At 38.4% G+C, this 19,164-nt stretch overlaps 2 protein-coding genes across 4 annotated transcripts in view; one reads left to right on the plus strand and one right to left on the minus strand.

The window, feature by feature from the left end:
• The first annotated feature begins 65 nt into the window (after positions 1–65).
• Positions 66–13,962, plus strand: LOC106916218 (secretory carrier-associated membrane protein 1). The gene is made up of 9 exons (XM_014984356.2): positions 66–362; positions 4,685–4,762; positions 5,771–5,878; positions 6,202–6,313; positions 7,137–7,265; positions 11,215–11,374; positions 11,455–11,556; positions 11,845–11,962; positions 12,035–13,962. The coding sequence occupies exons 1-9, from the start codon at positions 306–308 to the stop codon at positions 12,182–12,184; spliced, it is 1,014 nt and encodes a 337-aa protein (XP_014839842.1). The 5' UTR covers positions 66–305; the 3' UTR covers positions 12,185–13,962.
• Positions 13,963–17,490: 3,528 nt separating this feature from the next.
• lhfpl2a (LHFPL tetraspan subfamily member 2a) overlaps positions 17,491–19,164 on the minus strand; it is a 48,606-nt gene continuing 46,932 nt past the window's right edge. For all 3 annotated transcript variants that reach the window (XM_014984353.2, XM_088010790.1, XM_014984354.2), the window contains one exon: positions 17,491–18,856. In XM_014984353.2, coding sequence (XP_014839839.1) covers positions 18,600–18,856 — 257 coding nt within the window. In that variant the 3' untranslated portion in view covers positions 17,491–18,599. The remainder of the gene's footprint in view (positions 18,857–19,164) is intronic.

Below are 19,164 nucleotides of genomic sequence, written 5' to 3' on the forward strand. Positions count from 1 at the left end.
TACGTAATGCGCAAGAATCGCATCCTATTATGAGAACGCTCTTAGTGAATACTTTTTTCGTTTGCGTTTCTCCTCTGTGACGTTTTTGCACTTCCGCCTGACGTGTCCTCGTGTCACGCTTGATCCGGTGTTCTCCTCCAGGATACTGTTTCTGGAACCGGTCAACATTTTCCCTCACCTCCACCTGTCAGCTGGCTGACTCAGAGCCTCTTCACCCGGCTTTCAGGTTTAAATATTACCAGAACCACTAACACATTAGACGGACGTGGACGGAACCGACGTGAAGCTGTCCATTCAGCGGAAGAATGTCCGACTTCGACAGCAACCCATTCGCGGACCAGGACTTTAGCAACCCGTTTCAGGTAACGCTGGCTGGCTAAGTTAGCTGCTGTAGCTTTAGCCGCTGTATTCATACACTATTTATACCAACTACATGGCGACACGTAAGACGGGAGGAAAGTTTGGTACCGACTGGGTTCTGTGAAGGCACTGGAATAAAACTACTTGAATTTGAAGCTTTATAGGAAATATAGAAATATAAAGCAGGTGTTAGCGCTAACTCAGACCGAAACATCAACAGGTATATACGCACTTAGGTTTTCACGTTTGACTTGATTCATTTAGTTAATTTATACTCTGAATTATATGTTTATATAGAAGCTTAACAAGATATTAAATAGTTGAGTGATAAGCAGGAACTCAAAACAAAGCAGAGCTATAAGAGCATATCGTCTTTGTATCAAAATGTCTCTTCTAACCTCCGACCGTCCCTATAAGTCATATCTGATGGTGCAAACATGCACAAACGGGCATCAGTTGTTGGTTGGGGATGTTTTTGGTGAACCTGAAACTCAAAGTTATTAAAAAGAAATTTGTGACTGATTTAATTAGAGGGCAAATTCCTAAAAGGGCTCCCACCCAGGGCCAGATTTAGAAGGATAAGGGCCCCTGGGCTAGAGTTAGTTTTGGTATCCTGTCCACAAATAAATAAATAAATAAATAAAGCATTTTACTTATGCAAAGTACTGTGCACCAATAGATAGACTTCTACATTAGCATGTTTGAAACGTCCCATGTAAAGATGGTTGGTCCCAAAAAGAAAACTATAGCTTCTGAATTTTCAAATATACATGTATTATATACATTGATAAAAAAAATTTTTAACAAAATTCAAACAACACATTTCACATGAGTCTACCAGTTTCATATAAAGAACAATGTTTATATAAAAATCAAAGTCTGAAACTTCGAGACACCCCAAACTTTGGGTCCTGGGCTACCACCCATGTTGTATCAAAAGTATTAACAGATCAGCTATGCTGTAATCCATCCAGCCTTCCTTTGGGTGTCGTTCTGTCTTGATGGCTGAATGAGCAACAAGGACTGCTTGCTTGTTTTGTAGAATCTTATACTTTATATTGTATGCAAATTATGAATTCCAACAATGCTAAATAAAAAAAAGAAAAGAAGGAAATGGTGTTTAATTTAAATAAATATCATAACATTATTAGCCCATATTATTGCTGTTGCATTTTGGATCCTGGTGCATTTCTACAACAGAAGTCACAGCCAACAACGTGGAAAAACTTTGGATTCTTCTGACACTTTTCCCACATCTGTTGTTTTTAGGAAACACACAGTGTTTGGCTGCCTTTCTACCAAGCATTTACTAGATAGTTATGGTAGTAATTATAATGATCAAATTAGTTCACATAATCGTCTAACCTAATTCCTTTTTAAAAGAAGTTGCTTTTAAGTTTTGTCTGGTTTTAGATAGTCATCGTATGACAATCTAAAGTATCAGTGTAATCACAGAAAAAATAAATTAAAAACCTGAAACATCATCAGATTGCTTTCATTATAAACAAAATCAGCATTTATTCCTACTGCCTCATAAATATTATGAACATGATGTTATGGATAATTATAACTGTAAGAATTTAAATTAAAGCACTTGTTGTAATGTAGAAGTAAGAGATAAACAATACTAAATTTAGCAGTTTACTGTGCAGAATATTGTTTCATTTTACTGTTTTGCTTTTTATAGAGTAACTCTGAGGTTTAGCTTTTGGCTTGTTGCTTATAACGGTGTTACCTTGCCATGAGATGGGTGGCTCTCCCTTCGTTTTCCCTGCATAGGTCTCTGGATTTTTCACTATCAGAAATATTTTAAAAAATATCCTGAGTTGTGTTTCTTGTATAGGCAAAGGAAAAGTGTAGCATCCATACTTCAGCCAGCTGACCAGCAGTGCGCATCTCCATCCTGTCTCATTAAATTAACTTAAAACCAGAAGAGTGGAAGAATAGGCCTGTCATGATAACAAATTTTGCTGGACGATAAATTGTCCCAGGAGTTATTGGGATAAATGATAATATTGTTCTTTTCAGACCATTTTCAAGTAATGTAATGCAAGAACACATTCTCAAATATCAGTAAATTTTAAATTGTAATGGATATTTAAACACTGGAACTGGAAGACATTTTAAATATCCAAAATAAATAAGCAAAGCAACAGAAACAGCAAATAGAATGATGAAGATTCTGTAAATAAAATTGTCCTTCAACAAAAAGAGCTATTTGAGACCAAAGCACCAGACTGAAGACTTTTTGCCATCCAGTTTTTGATATAAAGAGAGAAAAGAGGTAAAAAAAAAAAAAAAAAAAAAGATAAGTCATGTAAATGGAAATTATTGAGCTCAATTTGCCATTTATTGATATATTGCTTACTGCAACACACCAATGAACGGAAAATATTTGAAGACTTTTGTAACCATGACACGATTTTCAGCTTTGAAAATTTATCGAAATGTTATCATCATCACCCGATGATGACATCATTCGTCATCATCGAATGATGGGTAGATTTTACTGGGTAAATTAATGATAAGTCACTAATTTCCTTCATTTCCCGATCCTGCGCTCTGCTGCCTCATGTCGGTCATCTGCTGGCTAACGCCATTACGCTCGAAGCAATCATCAATACTTTATGGATTCATATGGTGGCGTTATTGGCGACATATGGGACGAATTGACCCTCTGGTCTTTGACTGTTTTGTCCCATTTTTCAGAAAGTAGGCTAATTAGACTCTGTCAGGGTTTTTTTTATGGTGGAGATATCACATCACAACTCTTTGCGGCTTGCTCGGATCCAGGATATGGTAGAAATTAATGTAGAAACATTAAAATCAGTCTCCATTGTTTCATGCAGCAGGCAGAGCGTGCCAGCTGATCTTTTGATGTTCCAAAAGAAAAAAAAAACACAGTTAATTTGCTTTGGGTGTGCGGAGCCAGGCAGTAGGACAGCATTAAATTTTAAACGCAGTGTACACTGAAAAATTAACGACAGCGCTCCGGTGACGCCTCGTTTACATGCATGCGGCAGCGGAAGAGCTGCTGTCAGACATTCAAGAGTCAGGGAGAGACGGGACTGGGTAAGGCTGGCACTTCAGGAATAACCCAGATTGGATGTTTGTCTCCAGCAGCCATTTGAGTGACACTAGCGCGAGGCTAACCGGCAGCTCATGGTAAGCTAATTATGAAACAGGACGGTGACGATATATATTCAACTGTTACGTGCGGGGACCAAGATTTTAATGCAATTACATGGATACTAGGGCTGTGCGATGTGATTTAAAAATAAAGTATTTTATTTTGTCAAATCATTTCCGGTTTTAATTGATTTTTTTTAGTTTCTGTTTTGGGGACCCGATATCTGTGACGCACTCGTCTGTGGGTCGCGCGCTTTACTCCTGCACCTCCGCTGCGCCCAAACGACGCAATTTTACCAAATGATAAAGTCTTAAGTTTATGAGAAAAAAAAATATTTTGAGGGGGAACACCCCCTCCGTTACCAGGAGCTCCTCAGTTCGTGTTGTTTGTTCTTCGAAATAGATTCAGTCGTTTGCAGGATCGTTTCGAAGTTCTGCTACTGATAATAATTCAATGCTAATGTGTTTAAAGATGCAATATTTTTATTTAGTATTAACTGTAAAACCTATACATAAGTATAACTTGACAAGAACCTCAACATTCTTCATTTATTTTGTGTGTGTGTGTGTGTGTGTGTGTGTGTGTGTGTGTGTGTGTGTGTGTGTGTGTTGGTCTCCTATAATTACATTATTCTTCTAATTTTACAAAGGTATTTGTGTAATACGAATTTATTCATGTTATAAAAAACAAGAAATCTTATATACCATCATATAGTTTACATGATTTGAAAGTCCAAATAGAAGCTGTAAAAGACGCTTGCCAAAGAACATGTTCGGCCAAATTGCGATTTTCCAAAAATTAAATCTTCAAAAAGCAAAATTTCGATTAATTGATAAAATCAGTTTTTCGCCCTGCCCTAAATTATGTTTCTTTTTTTTCTTTTTTTAACTCTGCTGTCATTTCTTAGCAATTGAGAGTTAAGATAGTTTTGCAATACAATAATTTGTTGAATTCTTGCGAGAAATGTGCTAGACGATGCTCGTCTGTTTATTAGTCGGAAGCAATCAAAAGGATTTGCCCTGCTGTCTTGTGAAAATTGAGATTATCTTTTCTTTGACCTAAATATTAAATTATAGACTAGCTTTGTTAGAACAAAGAGAGCTCTCATACCCTCTCTCATGTTACTTTTCAAAATCAAAATCTTGTGATATATTTGAAAGCACTGCCACATGAAGCCAATTGTTTTTGTTTCAGGATCCATCGGTGACACAAGCAAGGCAGACGGCCACTTCAGGGCTAGAGGAGTACAACCCCTTCACAGATGCCAAACCAGTGAGTCTTTGAACACTCATAGATTTGGATATACTGATAAATATGTTTTTTTTTCTCTGAATTGATCCTTGATGCTTACTTGTTCCAAGTTAAAACCTCACTTGTCATCTTCTCTTATGAAGGCACAGCACAAAAAGGTTTAAAATTTAGATTATTTCTGCAGAAATGTTGACTCTGTTAGGGCTGAAATGATTAATTGTGATTAATCTATAATTGAAATACTTGTCAACTAATTTAGTAACTGATTAATCGTTAACTAGAGCAAACAGTCTCTAAAAAAAAGAGCATTTCCTGAAAGAACAAATGGCTACTCTCTTCATTTGGAGATTTATGATTTTGGCTACAATCATGCACATATGCCACTATAGCTGAAAAATACAGAAAACAAGCAAAAACAAAACTGAATGTATTCTTATAAAATGGATTTTTAAAAATGTTTTGTGTTGATATTTTCTGTGAAATATTCACAGACTCAGTCATTTCAGTGGTTTCCTGGAGGGAAATGGTTCACCAAGTGTTTCACTGCAGTGTTATCAGATTTGTACTGTCCTATTGGAATACTTTATCTAAAGACAAATTCAAGAAAAGACACTGAGCCATAGTTGAGATGTCATAAATCAGAGACTGACTTTACATTTTAAAACAGGGACACAAACGGTTTCAGATTTCTCCTCCATTATCTTTGTATTGTTTTGCTGCTACGACGGCTATCCTCCACCCCACACAGCATTACTTTTTATTTAATCTTTTTTAAAATGTTCTCATTTTATTTATACAGTAATGTGCTGTACTTTTGAGGTGTTATTTTTCTCATTACTAATTAACAGATCGGCATGTTCGCCATTTGAAGAAACAATAACTTCCTCATTTATTTGCAGCAGTTTTTTTTTGTTTTTTTTAACTATAAACTTTTGCCATGTCACCTCACTGTCCGGCAGTGTGAGATAGTGGCGATCTCACTAAAAAGAGAAACTTAAATGGCTCTTTCCTCTTTTGCTTCCTGCGTAGAGCCCTGCAGGTGTGGCTCCCAGGAGTGCAGGCCCCGGGGCCTCCACACAGCCTGCCATCATGAGGGCCTCAGAGGAGCCTCCAGCCTACGCACAACCTCAGGCGCAGGTACAACAATAAAAACACCTGCATGTTTTGTGTTTTATTTATTTTTACTTTTTTGTAGTTTTGCTGCAGGTTTCCAGTGTGAGAAAGCCAAACAGCCCCCAGCATCACTGAGCCACTTCTATGAACTTCATAGAACAAAATTCCCAAACCTCTTTTGGCTGAAATTCGGCCAGAGGCATCTCAGTGCTTCAGGAGGCAACATTTGTGAAGAGAGAATTTAGTTCTAATCTGCAGGAGCAACAACAGAAAAACACAAGCAAAAGCAGAAGAACCCAAGATGTTTTCCGGCGTGTTGACGGATTCCTTCTGGATTGTGCTTGCAGGAGTCGTCAGGAGCAGCTTCTGAGCTTCTGCGGCGGCAGGAGGAGCTGGAGCGGAAAGCGGCAGAGCTGGACCGACGGGAGAGGGAGATGCAGTCCCTCAGCGCGTCAGGAGGTCAGAGAGACAGAGGAGAAGAGTGTGATGTTTTGTAATTGTACAAAAATATCTTTGTCAAACATTTATTTTATACACAGATGTCGTCTCTTTAGCAACAATACGTTTTTGTTGTTTTTGTTTTTTTTGACAACTTGGTATAACTTAGATCAGTGTTTTTCAAAATAGGAAATGGAAAAGTTTCTGACAAGGAAACAGAAGGGACTATCCAGCAAGAACTGTGGGAATGAAATAAAATTTGAAGTGATTAATATAAAACATGATCTTATAAAAACAGAATGTCTACAGTCAGAAGCTTCTTCAAATTTGCTGTAATACAGACTGCTACAGGAGATCTTTCCTGCCCACAGCCATCACTGTCTACAACAACACTTTGAAGTATTTTGAATTAATATGAGTTACAGTAAAATTTAATTTGAATAATAAAAAAGGGGATTGTGGTGAAAATCTTTATTATTAGATAATATACTCTGACGTGAGCAACAGATCATTAAAGTCATAATATTACATTAAAATGTTCCACCACAAAACCCTTGGCCAAGTAAAATCGGAAGGTATGAGGCAGCTTTTATGCTAAATGAAAGTATTAATTATTAAATAGTGAATAAAAGTGAGAAAAAAAAAACATTCTTAAGGTTGATGTTCACATATATTGAAGAATTTTTTGTGGCTTTGGTTGTTTGGGGAGCCACAAAAAAGTTTGGAAACCTCCTGACTTGCATGATCACATTGAGAATCAAACGATTCTCAGATCCTTCTTTACCTTTTAACTGTTTTTGTTACATTTTGAGCTTTTAATGAACCGTATGTTTGATTGATTCAGGCAGGAAAAACAACTGGCCTCCTCTCCCGGAGAAGTTCCCGGTGGGGCCGTGTTTCTACCATGACATCACCGTGGATATTCCTGTCGACTTCCAGAAGACGGTCAAAATCATGTACTACCTCTGGATGTGTGAGTAGCTTCTCACCTTTTAGGATTCACAAACCTTTAACAACTCCTTTTACACATTTAGGGCTGAAATAATTAATCGGATTAGTAGTGATGAATCAATTATTGAAATAATTATCAGATTATTTAGTAATCGATTAATTGTTAACTGGAGTATTAGAGACTCTTAAAAAAGGGCAAATTGCTGGAAGGACAAAACACTCAGAGCAGTTTAAGCATAAACTGTACAAAAATATTTATGACAATGAAAAAACCTTTGCCTGTAAATATATGCTACCCAGAACTTCTCCAGTGACGTAGTTTTAGCTTCATCCTGTTCAGATTCACGTGTATTAATAATATTGTATTTAAAAAACTTCGAGTATATGCAAAATGTGCCAATTTTAAAATGATTTAATTAATCGTCTGAATAATCGATAGATTAATCGATAACTGAAATAGACCTAAGTCTAATTGGTGATGAGATTTAAAAGTTTTTTCTTCTAAGCCTGTCACTAATAGTCTCCCATGTAAACTCCTCCAATAAAATACATGTACGACCGTGCTTGTAAGATGAAAGAAACGAGAACAAAGGAAGTCCAGGCGTATGAATACTTTTTGCAAGGCACTGTATTGTTGTTATTGCCTTCACTGGAGGGTTATTTAAGTTAAACAGAGTCTCAGTTGTTTAGTCCAAGCGACTCTCCTCACCCCTGAACCTTGCAGCTGGTGTGTGAGTGTAAACTGGAAGATGAAGGACTGGGTGTGGAATTCAGTCGCCACATGACAAACACGTGTTGTGTGGTCATGTGGTCTGATGAAAGGCGTGGGTCAGATGATTCCTTAAAGGTTGTTCTAGTCTACATCCAGACCTAAAAGAGAACAAGTCAGATTAGTATTCAGTAAAATACTTGGTTAAACCAACAACCTGGAGGTTTTTAAACAAAACAAAAATTGAGGAGCTTTAAACAGGAATCTCTCTTGAGTCTGTTCACCAGCATTCTCGTGTTATTTTCCACACCGTGGTATGAAATCCCAGAGGCAGACAGACTTTTTAGTTTGCTTTTAGTAGAGACACCCATTAGGACTCATAGAGCAAATGCTAATGAAAAATTAAGTCCGCCTGTTTTGTTTCCCAAACTGACATGTTGAAATATTAACCATCCATTTTCTTCTGCCCACTAGGGATTATCGATCAATGAAGTATTCTAAAGTTGATTGATCGTATTGTTCAACTAACAATTATTTAATAAACAGCCATTTTCTTGAAACTCTTGTTTTCTCTTGGATAAAGAGGGCCGACAGTATTTTTACATCATAAAGGCCTTAATTTTTCATAATAAGCATTTTTTTGTTTTGTTTTGTTTTTTGTAAGTTATCAAATTTTAACATTATTTTGTGAGCTGTTTGAAATACTGACAGAAATTGTGGTTTTCTCACTTGATTAACAATACAGTATCTTATTGTTTTCTCCTGCTGTAGAGAAATAAAAGATGAAAAGAATCAAATCTACGAAGCTCTTAATTCCCCATGAACAGAGAGCTGTTCATACAGAAACAGTCTATGGTTGCTCTGGAAGAAAAGCTAAAACTTGAAGTGCATTAACTCATGAAATGAAATGAAATGAAATGAAATTTTATTCGAACATGATACAAATATAAAAATAAAATAGTGCACAGTAACAAGAAGTGCATAAGAAAGAAGAGAAAATACAGATTTTTTTGTTTCAGTTAACATATCATGCTCAAAATGGGGTAGGAAGAAGTGAGAACTTATAAACTCCTACCCCCTAAACACTTGAAACTTTAGAGTCCTACTGTCATTAAAAAAATCAAAATCAAAGTGGCAGTCAGAAGTAACAGTTACTAATATTTACCTATACATTTTCCCATTTTATGCTGGTTTGTCTTTCTAAACCCTTACACCAAGTTATCTGCAATACACACCTTATTGCTTTCTGTCACCCATATGTGTATCTATTGAAAATTACCTCTTTGTACTTTCTTTTGAATTGTGTTAAACTATTGCTTTGTTTTAAATCTTCATGTAACTTGTTCCATAACTTTACACCTTTAATTGAAATACAGAAGCTTTTTCTTGTTGTTCTAAAATTGCGGATCTTGAAGTTTGAGTGACCCCTTAAGTTATACCCCCCTTCTCTTTCAGAAAACGTGCTCTGTATGTGCTCAGGTAACAACTTTTTAGATACTTTGAACATAAACTGAGCCATTTTAAATTCTACAAGCTCGTCAAATTTGAGAATTCTGGATTTTATGAAGAGTGGGTTTGTATGCTCATAATAACCGACATTATGGATGATTCTAATGGCTCGTTTCTGTAGGACGGTTACCGGATGTAAAGAGCTCTTGTAATTAACTCCCCACACTTCACAGCAATATGATAGATATGGTAAAATCAGAGAGTTATATAGAATATGAAGTGATTTAGCATTCAATACATGTCTAGCTCTAGCCAATATGGATATACTTCTACTGAGTTTACTCTGTAAATGTTTAATATGAGGTTTCCAACTGATTTTGTCATCTATTATTAGACCGAGGAACTTATTAGCAAAAACCCTTTGTAGAGTTACGTCCTCTATTTGAACTTGGATTTCAGTATTTTTATAACAGTTCCCAAAGACCATGATTTTCGTCTTGTCCAAATTTAGGGATAATTTGTTATGGTCAAACCATATCTTTAACTTACTAATCTCTGAAGTGACTGTTGAGAGAAGATGCTCTAAATTGTCGCCAGAGGCTAGAATATTTGTGTCATCAGCGAATAAGATAAATTTTAATACATTGGACACTTTACTGATATCATTTATATAAAGATTAAATAAAATTGGTCCCAATACTGATCCTTGTGGTACTCCACAGACAGTCTCCTGCCAATCAGATTCCACATCTCCCAATTTCACAAATTGTTTCCGGCTCTTTAAATAACTCCTCATCCAGTCAGAAACTACTCCCCTAATTCCATAGCGTTCTAATTTTTTAAGTAAGATTTCATGATTTATTGTATCAAAAGCTTTCTTTAGATCTATAAATATCCCTACTGCCAGTTTCTTACTATCTGTTGCGTTGGTTATTTCTTCTATTAAGTCAGTTACGGCCAGCGATGTTGACCGGTTTGCTCTGAATCCATATTGACTGCTAATAAGTAGCGAATGTTTTTCTATGAATTGTTCCAGTCTTTTCTTAAAGAGTTTTTCCAGGATTTTAGAAAATTGTGGGAGAAGAGAGACAGGCCTGTAGTTAGTGAAGAGGTGTTTGTTGCCAGTTTTATACATTGGTTTGACCTTAGCTATTTTCATTTTGTTGGGAAATGATCCTGTTTGAAATGATAAATTGCAAATATAAGTTAGTGGTTTAGAGATTCCTTTAATTACTATTTTAATAGTTTTCATGTCCAGATCATCACAGTCAGTGGAAGTCTTATTTTTACAGTTATTCACAATGTTTATGATTTCTTCTTCATGACAGGCCTCAGAATCGACCTTGCTTATTGGCACCATGTTTTCGTAGCCCAGCAGTAATTTCTGAATGAGAAGTTGACGCTGCACCATCATGTAGGTCAGGTGAATGAGTGCTCTTAAAAGTCTTAACTTTAAAAACTTGGCGAATGTTCATATTTTAAATATAACAGTATAAAGTGTTTTTTGCATCCCACACCGGACTCTGTTCAGACTGTTTCTCTTACCCATTACGCTACGACTCCACCATCTTTATTCCTGTATCTACTGGCTCCACTTTAGAATGACCAGCAGTGCCCTCTGCTGGATGGAGGCCAAACTACAACACTAAAAGAAGGCCTGAGCGGACATTGCTAGTTAATCGACTAGAATTCATTCTGACCTAACAAGCCATTAATTGATAGTTAATTGGAAGTCGATTAATTGTTTGCATCCCTAAAGTCTTACAGTCCCAGTTTCAGTAAACGCTCCTTCATCCTCCTCTCCTGCTTTCAGTTCATGCCGGGACGCTGCTGGCCAACCTGGTGGGCTGCCTGGCCTGGTTCTGCGTGGACGCAACACGCGGAGTGGACTTTGGCTTGTCCATCCTCTGGGTGCTGCTCTTCACGCCTTGTTCTTTCGTCTGTTGGTACAGACCACTTTACGGAGCGTTCAGGTGAACAGATCTGGAAGACGAACAGTTCAGGCAATGTTTCCTGTGTCTCACTCATGTTTTTCTCTTTGTTCTTCCTGCAGGAGTGACAGCTCTTTCAGATTTTTTGTCTTCTTCTTTGTGTACATCTGTCAGTTCGGTGTCTATGTCCTCCAGAGTATTGGGATTACTGGCTGGGGTGCGAGGTGAGACGATAAGGTCAACATTTTGTGTTTTCAACAGAATATATTTCACTTATATAGCAGGATTATGACTAAAAGTTAGTTTTTTACATTTCATGAAGAAGGAATTTGTGCTTTTTTGTGTCATTTCTTTCAGTGGTTCTTTGTGGTAAAGTGTAAAGATAAACATGAATATTTAGTGCAGGAAATGGCATGTTTCCTTGGTTTCAGAGCTAGAATAAGTAGTGAAAGAAATGTCACCGTGCATCTGTAGAGTTATTAATATTCTGTCGTGCTTTTCCTCCATCTTAGCGGCTGGATCTCGGCTTTGACTGGCCTGAACAAAAGCATCCCAGTGGGCATCCTAATGATCCTCATTGCAGCTCTCTTCACCTCCCTCGCTGTCCTGTCCCTTATTATGTTCAAGAAGGTAAGCCTCTAACCGATTAAGTCAAACCTTAGTGAACGTAGCGGTCAACTTAATCCTCTGGTTGTTTTCCAGATCCATGCGCTCTACCGTACCACTGGCGCCAGCTTCGAGAAGGCCCAGCAGGAGTTTGCCACGGGCGTCATGTCCAACAAGACGGTTCGGACAGCGGCTGCCAACGCCGCCTCCACGGCTGCACAAGGAGCGTTCAAAGAACAAGTCTAATCAACGTGAAGAGCTCAGTCCCCTCCCACCTCCCTCTCGTATTGAGCCTTCCTCCAGCTGTCAGACGGGAACCGAGGAGGTTAACAAGCGGCCTTTGATCTAACATTCAACTACGATCTCAGCCTCGGTGAGAAACAATCACCTGGAACGTTCCTGGGACCCGGCCGTGTCTGGAGCCTCCTCTTAACCACTTATCCGGTGTGCTCGACTTCCTCTGTGTGTGTGTGTGTGTGTGTGTGTGTGTGTGTGTGTGTGTGTGTGTGTGTGTGTGTGTGTGTGTGTGTGTGTGTGTGTGTGTGTGTGTTTGTGTGTGTGGCCAAGTTAATAAATGCTTGTGTGCCTTTTTGGATGTTTGCTGTTGCCTGTAGGATCAGGGACAGATTTTTCCGACTCTCTCTGTCTTTGAGATCTTTGGGGCGTTTTTTTCCCTCCATTAACCACTTTGGAATACTTTGACCTCTCGTTCAAATCACTTGATATTAATGAGTTTATTACTGGGTGAAAAGAAAATGCAAAAATGTCTTCTGGTACTTTTAATCTATGCTAAAATCAAAAGGTGCATAATTTAAGACCAGGGACCCCTAGTGGAGGGACTGTGTATTTCTAAAAGATGGATGCTGTGCATTCTAGGTCATAACCTTGTATTTTTCCATCCTTGCTTTTTTCCCCTCCAAGCTTTAATGCAAATTCTGGAAGTCTTAACATCATTCGCCCAAAATCTTAAACTCTCCAATCAAGTCTGTGTTGCATTTTTATGCACAGTAGTTTAGCAGATTAAGGTAGAATAAAAACATTAAATTGAACAAACTTGTATCAGCAGGTGTAGTAGAAACATTGTCCTCTAGATGGCAGTGTTGATTATTTAGCAAACCACAAGTATCCATTCAATCATGACTTCCTCTGTTTATCCAGGGGGTGGAGCCTATCACCTGTCCAACCTATCATTTCCCCTTACTGTCATCTTTTTTTTTGTATGTTAAAAAAATGTGTTTGAAATATTTGATGTCATTTGCTTTGAAACTTTTCTCCTATTTTGTAACAGAAACAGACCTTAAAAAAATTAACTATCTTTATTTTTTCCTGACATGTTTTTTGCTTGTATCATTTGGCATGTTCTTTCCTTTGTGCAATCCAAAGAACATGGCACTTTAAATTTGGAAGTACAGTTCAGACTCCGATGAAGTCATCAGTTATCAAGCATTGACGGTGCATTTTATCTTCTAAAAGAAAAAACATTTGAATATCTATTTTTCTAGAGATATTACGAGCCCCAAGGTGCTTTCCATTGCTTGAATGTCTCCTCCATCACAGTTTGTGTTATGAAGTATCACAGCCGCATAAGCCTTTGAAGGAAGATGTATATATAAAAAAAGTCTTTATTTACTGTCCGTCTCGCATCAATGATGTTACTAAGCAACGAGAGGTCATTCATGAAAGAAGGGTATTTCCCCTTACCTGCTGATTTTTTTTTTTTCAATAATGTGGTAAAACTGAAAGAAGTGCTTAACTTTTATGCAGTGTGATAATGTAGATGCACAGTGGCTTCAGGTTATTCCTTACAGTCAGCATGGTTTGATATATACACTGGAACTTAATTTAACTCTAAGCCATTTCTGATGACTAGAGGGGGGAGAAGGACTGTATGTATATTTTGTATGCTCTCAGATGGTTTGGTGTCATTTTAAAATGCACACTGGTTTTACCTTCAGTCATGTGTTGTAGTTTGAGATTGAGTTTTGTATATTTATTGTTCTAATGAATAAAATTCTCCTTCTGTATGGGTTCCATTGTTTCTTTTTGCAGCCATTTCTACCTAATGTAGTCTGCCTCTAAAATGCAAAAACAATTAAAAAGTGGACTTGTAAAATCAGCTAAATACCACTAGAGGTCACCAGTTTTCCACCAATGTCTGATATGGCGTTGGTGGATTTGACACCCGATTTATTATGAATGAATTGAGAACAGTAATCATACGGAACACCATAATGTATGTGAAAGATTTTCATATGCGTCATTATCTACACCTTTTCTCATCTCTGTCTTCATCTGTTCTTGTTTTACTGTATGTAATTTGAAGTGCTGAAAAGTTGCACTGGACACGGAGTGTAGCCTGAAACAACCGTAAACTATGATTTTATTTTTGGAACAACGAATCGTGACTTTTTATATTGTTTGCTTTTTTTTTTTTTTTTTTTTTTTATATCCATGTTTAGAAGTTTAATTGTGATTTCTCATATTTTGCTTCAGCATATATACATTGACATGAAGTTTAATAGAGGTTGAGGTTTAGATTTGGACTGTTTTTGCACACTGTTTGGACTGGCAAATTACATTGTGTTTCTACTGGAAACTGTCAGACCTGGCAACCCTGCCGAACAGGTGCACGTGTCATGCGCGATATCAACATGGGGCCCGCGTGCTTGGCCACACAGCGACATGAAACCGGCGTTCTGATATTCATCAACTCCGGAGCCCGGTTTAAAATTATTTCTAGTCTCCTGACATGCTGAATCCGCCCGGATGCCTTGCGTTAAATAACTGAAAACTTTTGCAGTCCAACCTGAAATTGTCTGTGTTGACAAGGTCTAGTAATTTGGTATCTTAACACACCTGTAGAGTATCAAAGCCGAGAGTGGGCCACTGGAGCGCCATGTTTTGAAATCACTACATCTGGATAGGTAAACTATTTTTCAGCGGACCCCGACTTTGATGATTTATAGAGGTCAAGCAACCGCTCAGATGGCAGATCCAGAAGACATCTCAAAGTAAGAACTGTTGCTGGTTGTTGCTGACGGCCAAAGCACTTTGGCTTCTTCTGTGCTGGTTTGTTTTGATTCACTGCTGAGGATGAGCTGAGAAGGATTCTGCTTTGCTGAAAATTCTTTTGTCTTTAGTTTTTTTGTTTGTTTGTTTGTTTTGTGCTGTTTTGATGCAACTAGCATGTTGAAATCTGAAGTTCATGGTTGGAAATGAGTTGTGATGTGAAAGAAAGATGGCTGCCAAAGCTTTGGCGAATACAGCTGAACGGTTGCAGAAAGTGATTCAACTTGGGCTTAGTACATATCACTATAATAAAACTTCATAACATACTCACATATTATTAAAGTGATTATTGTAGCTATATTGACAAATGTTAGTGAAAATATGTTGTTGGGTTAAAATAAGGAACTTCAGTATTTAAATCACAGAATAACTTTCCTTTATTTTTTGTATCTACTTAATCTATGCTTACCAGTATCATCTACTACAGTTATCAATAACAAACTTTATGCGTGTTCAACAACAATTAAAAGTTAAATGTGAAAATCGATTATTTTTGCGATGGAATAATGTGCAGTTCATGGAACTTCATTTCTCCTGGTAAGAAGCCGCTAATGGAGACATCTGCTGAAGCTGCAGGTCAGAGGTCACAGAGGTAACATTCACACTGTCTGGGCTACCATCTGGTTTTTAGATTATAACCTTCTCAAACCAAAGAAGAAAAACCCAAAATAAAAAAAATTGTAATTAGAAATTTAGAAATTAGAAATGTTCTTGTTTATAGAAAATTTGAAAATATTAAAGGAAACCTAACATGGTTAGTAGTTTTCATTGGCTGAGCTCATTACAGGAGCTACTTCTCAGCGCAATGCTGGTAAAAACGTTTAAGTGTTAATAGAGGAGCGATTTTGTGATGACTTCCTGAAGGCGGAGTTTCAGGAAGAGGAGGAGATTTTAAAGAGACAGAGGCCCAATTTCAGGGCGTTAAACGTCAACGTCATATTTGATATGTACAGCATTTTTCTAACAACTGAAGGTAACATATTTGCTTGATTGTGCACTATGTGCCTAGAAAATACATAATACTGCCCCTATAAATGTGTGTCGGTGTGAAATAATTTGCATATGACATCATATACCCCAAAGCTAAATGTGGACACTTTTACTTCGTGGTAGATACCTGGGAATAAGTTCTTATACTATATGTTTTTGCTTTAATATTACATGTAAGTTGATTAAGATATTTTATAATAAATATTTAAAAAATATGGAGTGTGTACTTATCTGTATAGCGAATTCATATAGATTTTCTAAAACACTGCAGCTTAGTTCATGATCATGTTGTGACACTGTATTCACACGTAAAAACATTTACATGTTGGGGAAATTTGTAACTAAAATGCAACTTTGTGACAATTATCCAAGAAACTGAGTTCAGTCTTTTTTTAAGTCATTCATTCCTACAGTGTGTGGCCGTGAGTCCGTCAAGGTGTGAGAAAAAGCTAAGTGTCAGAGGCTCTGGCTCCTTTCATCCTCGCTTTCTGAAATTGCAAATCAACCCAAAGCGTCTGGCAGCTAATTGGGCCTGACTCTCTGCAGCGCTCGTCAGATTGCACGGTTCATCAAGTGTCCAATCTGGAAGTCATCAGACGCCGCCATGTTCGAACTGAGCTTGTGGTGAGGAAAAGGGGGCTGTGGGGTCGTGCCAACAGCTTTGCTGCTGGCCGCGTGGATGGAGGAACATCTGGGGGAAGATGCTGCTTGTGTTTTGTGTGTTCATTCACAGAAAAGACAAGAAGTGGGTTTAGCCCAGATCTGAAAGACATCTTAAGATTTAAACCAAAAACAGCAATGTAGCCTGGGCTAGACTTTAGAAAGGGCAGTAACCCAGGGCTCCAAGTTTTGGGGGGCAGTCCAAAAAAGAAAACTGCATATACTGTGTGTGTTCATACTAATGAACACACACAGGGCTCATTTTGCATTTAGTGTTTAATACATTACAGATCTGCTGCTGATGTGTCATTACTATAAAGCGAATGAGAAAATTAGATGTTAAACCCAACAATTTTTGATGCTGAAGGTCAAAGTCCTTCTTTATGGCAGACATATTTAGCTCTCTGTCTCTGTTGAAGAAAAGCACTCTCTCAGCCTTATACTGCCACCACCGTGTCTCACCAGGGGGTTGGAGTGTCAAAGGACAGAGTAGTGTTAATTTTGTGCCACGCATACCAATATTTTGATTTGAGGATCGATTTCAAGAGCATAAAGATCGAGTATTGATATTTTCAGTATTGATCCAAACGACGCTGTTGGACACACCGGACTACAGAGTGTGGTGTTATCCTCAGAAACGCAGACACACAGTTCAGTTCTGCATCAGTGGAAAAACTGATCACCCACCAGCGAAAAAAAAAAAAGAAGCCCCCCCGCTCCCCACCCTCCTTCCCACCTCCAAGGCCAAACCGAGGTCTCGGCGCTGAGCCGGCTGCTCCGCTCGCCGCGTCTCCTCCCTCACACCGCCAGATAAACACCCACTACAGACATCATCAGTTTTCCCTTCTCTTTATTAGTTTGGCAGAAACAAATCAGAACAGATACAACACCATCTTCGACTTGTCACACACACACACACACGCATACGCACACACACACACACACGCTCCCTGAAACCAGACAGTACTAACAACAGCAATACTTCATTTCCTCGCATCCTCGTCGTTCAGTCCGAGTCTTTTGTGCAGGGATTCCAGGCGGTCCGACCAACGAGGACCAGAACCTTCTTCACAGAGCGTCCATTGGACCGTCCTCCCGCAGTCCCGAGTGAATCCTTCCCACCAATACATTTCAGCGGTCTACAAAAACATGAATCGTTCAAATAGTACATTCTGGAAGCTCGAAAAGGACATCCACTCTGAGCTAAAGGCTGCTTATTCTGACTGAGTAGTGGTTCCCTTGATGAGTAAATACTCACTTGTGGCACACAGTTAAAACAAAAAGAACCAGGTTTGCTGGTCGCGATATTATGACGGTGCATTAGAGCCATTGTAGATTAACAAAGAAAGGTAGCTTTGGGCCAAAAGAAAACTTGGAAATTTGAGAGTTAAATGTCAAAAATTTACATGAAAAAACTCAGTAATTTTGAGTTTAATAATAAAAAAAAAAAAAAGTTCCAAAAGTAAAAAAAAAAATTCTAGAAAATTTCTGGGGTGTTTTGCAGAAATTTGCTCTTTTTTCCTACCTACAACAGCCCTAATACGCCATCGTACGATCTGGCGACAAAATCACCAGGATACAATTTCTTTATTTCTTTCTTTTTTTTTTTTTTAAGAGTGGCAAGAGTGATGTCATCGGGCCAGCCAAGATCAAGGCGACCATCATTCTGCAATCATAGCTATGTACAAAATACATATAATCACATTTATTTACAGAACTTGTGGCAACAGCAGAGCCACCACATGAATACAATAACAAACACAGCACCTCCTGGTGTCACAGGGACAAAGACGGCAAAGAACAAAAAAAAAAACTAAACAAAAAAAAAAAACTAAACAAAAATAAAACTTGGCACTTGCAGATTTCTCCCACATCGACACAAGACAGAGACGAAATAAGAGTCGGTTTTTAGTGGTAAACAATGCCGCAGCGTCTCCAGCCCTCACAGGAGGCAGATCAGGCTCTTGCCCTCCTCGATCTCCTCCTGGACTTTGTCGCTGGATGTGGCGATCTCGGCCTGAGCCGAGAAGACGGCGCAGATGAAGGTGAGAACGGTGCCCCCCATGGCGGTGTAGAAGGCCCAGCCCATGGAGCAGAGCCCGGCGCGGTATGGGGCGGCGTCGTGGCCGCAGTACAGCTGAACTTTGTCGGAACCCCAGCCAGCAGGGTACAACATCAGACCCAGAATCAGGAACAGACCTGCGGGGAGACGAGCGGATCGGGGGGTTAGCTTGGAGGGTTTGGTGATTAAACGCAGCTTAAATGACAGCAGAGGACATGTTGCAGAATCAGACATGTTATGTTCAGTTTGGCTCAGTAAACAAAACTGGAGTTCACCAACTTCTAGAAGCAGAAAACCAGTTGGGGTTTGCTGTGGTTATCAACCAAGCTAACTAGTATTAGCACTGCAGTACTTAGCAGTTGCTAGAAATATGGAAACAAGCAGTTTGAACCCATAATAAGTCATTGCTTAGAAGTTAAAAAGAGGTCACTTTTTTATTTTTTTA

The sequence above is a fragment of the Poecilia mexicana genome, unplaced genomic scaffold (assembly GCF_051168715.1).
Source record: "Poecilia mexicana isolate PSO_F unplaced genomic scaffold, ASM5116871v1 scaffold_12, whole genome shotgun sequence".
Lineage (NCBI taxonomy): Eukaryota > Metazoa > Chordata > Actinopteri > Cyprinodontiformes > Poeciliidae > Poecilia > Poecilia mexicana.

What these genes read in the sequence shown, in the direction of transcription:
- LOC106916218 (XM_014984356.2), top strand. Translation starts at nt 306, where the DNA reads ATGTCCGACTTCGACAGCAACCCATTCGCGGACCAGGACTTTAGCAAC. An exon ending in CCTTCACAGATGCCAAACCA is followed by an intron (nt 4,763 to 5,770) that starts GTGAGTCTTTGA and finishes CTTCCTGCGTAG; the next exon opens with AGCCCTGCAGGTGTGGCTCC. An exon ending in CATGTACTACCTCTGGATGT is followed by an intron (nt 7,266 to 11,214) that starts GTGAGTAGCTTC and finishes TCCTGCTTTCAG; the next exon opens with TTCATGCCGGGACGCTGCTG.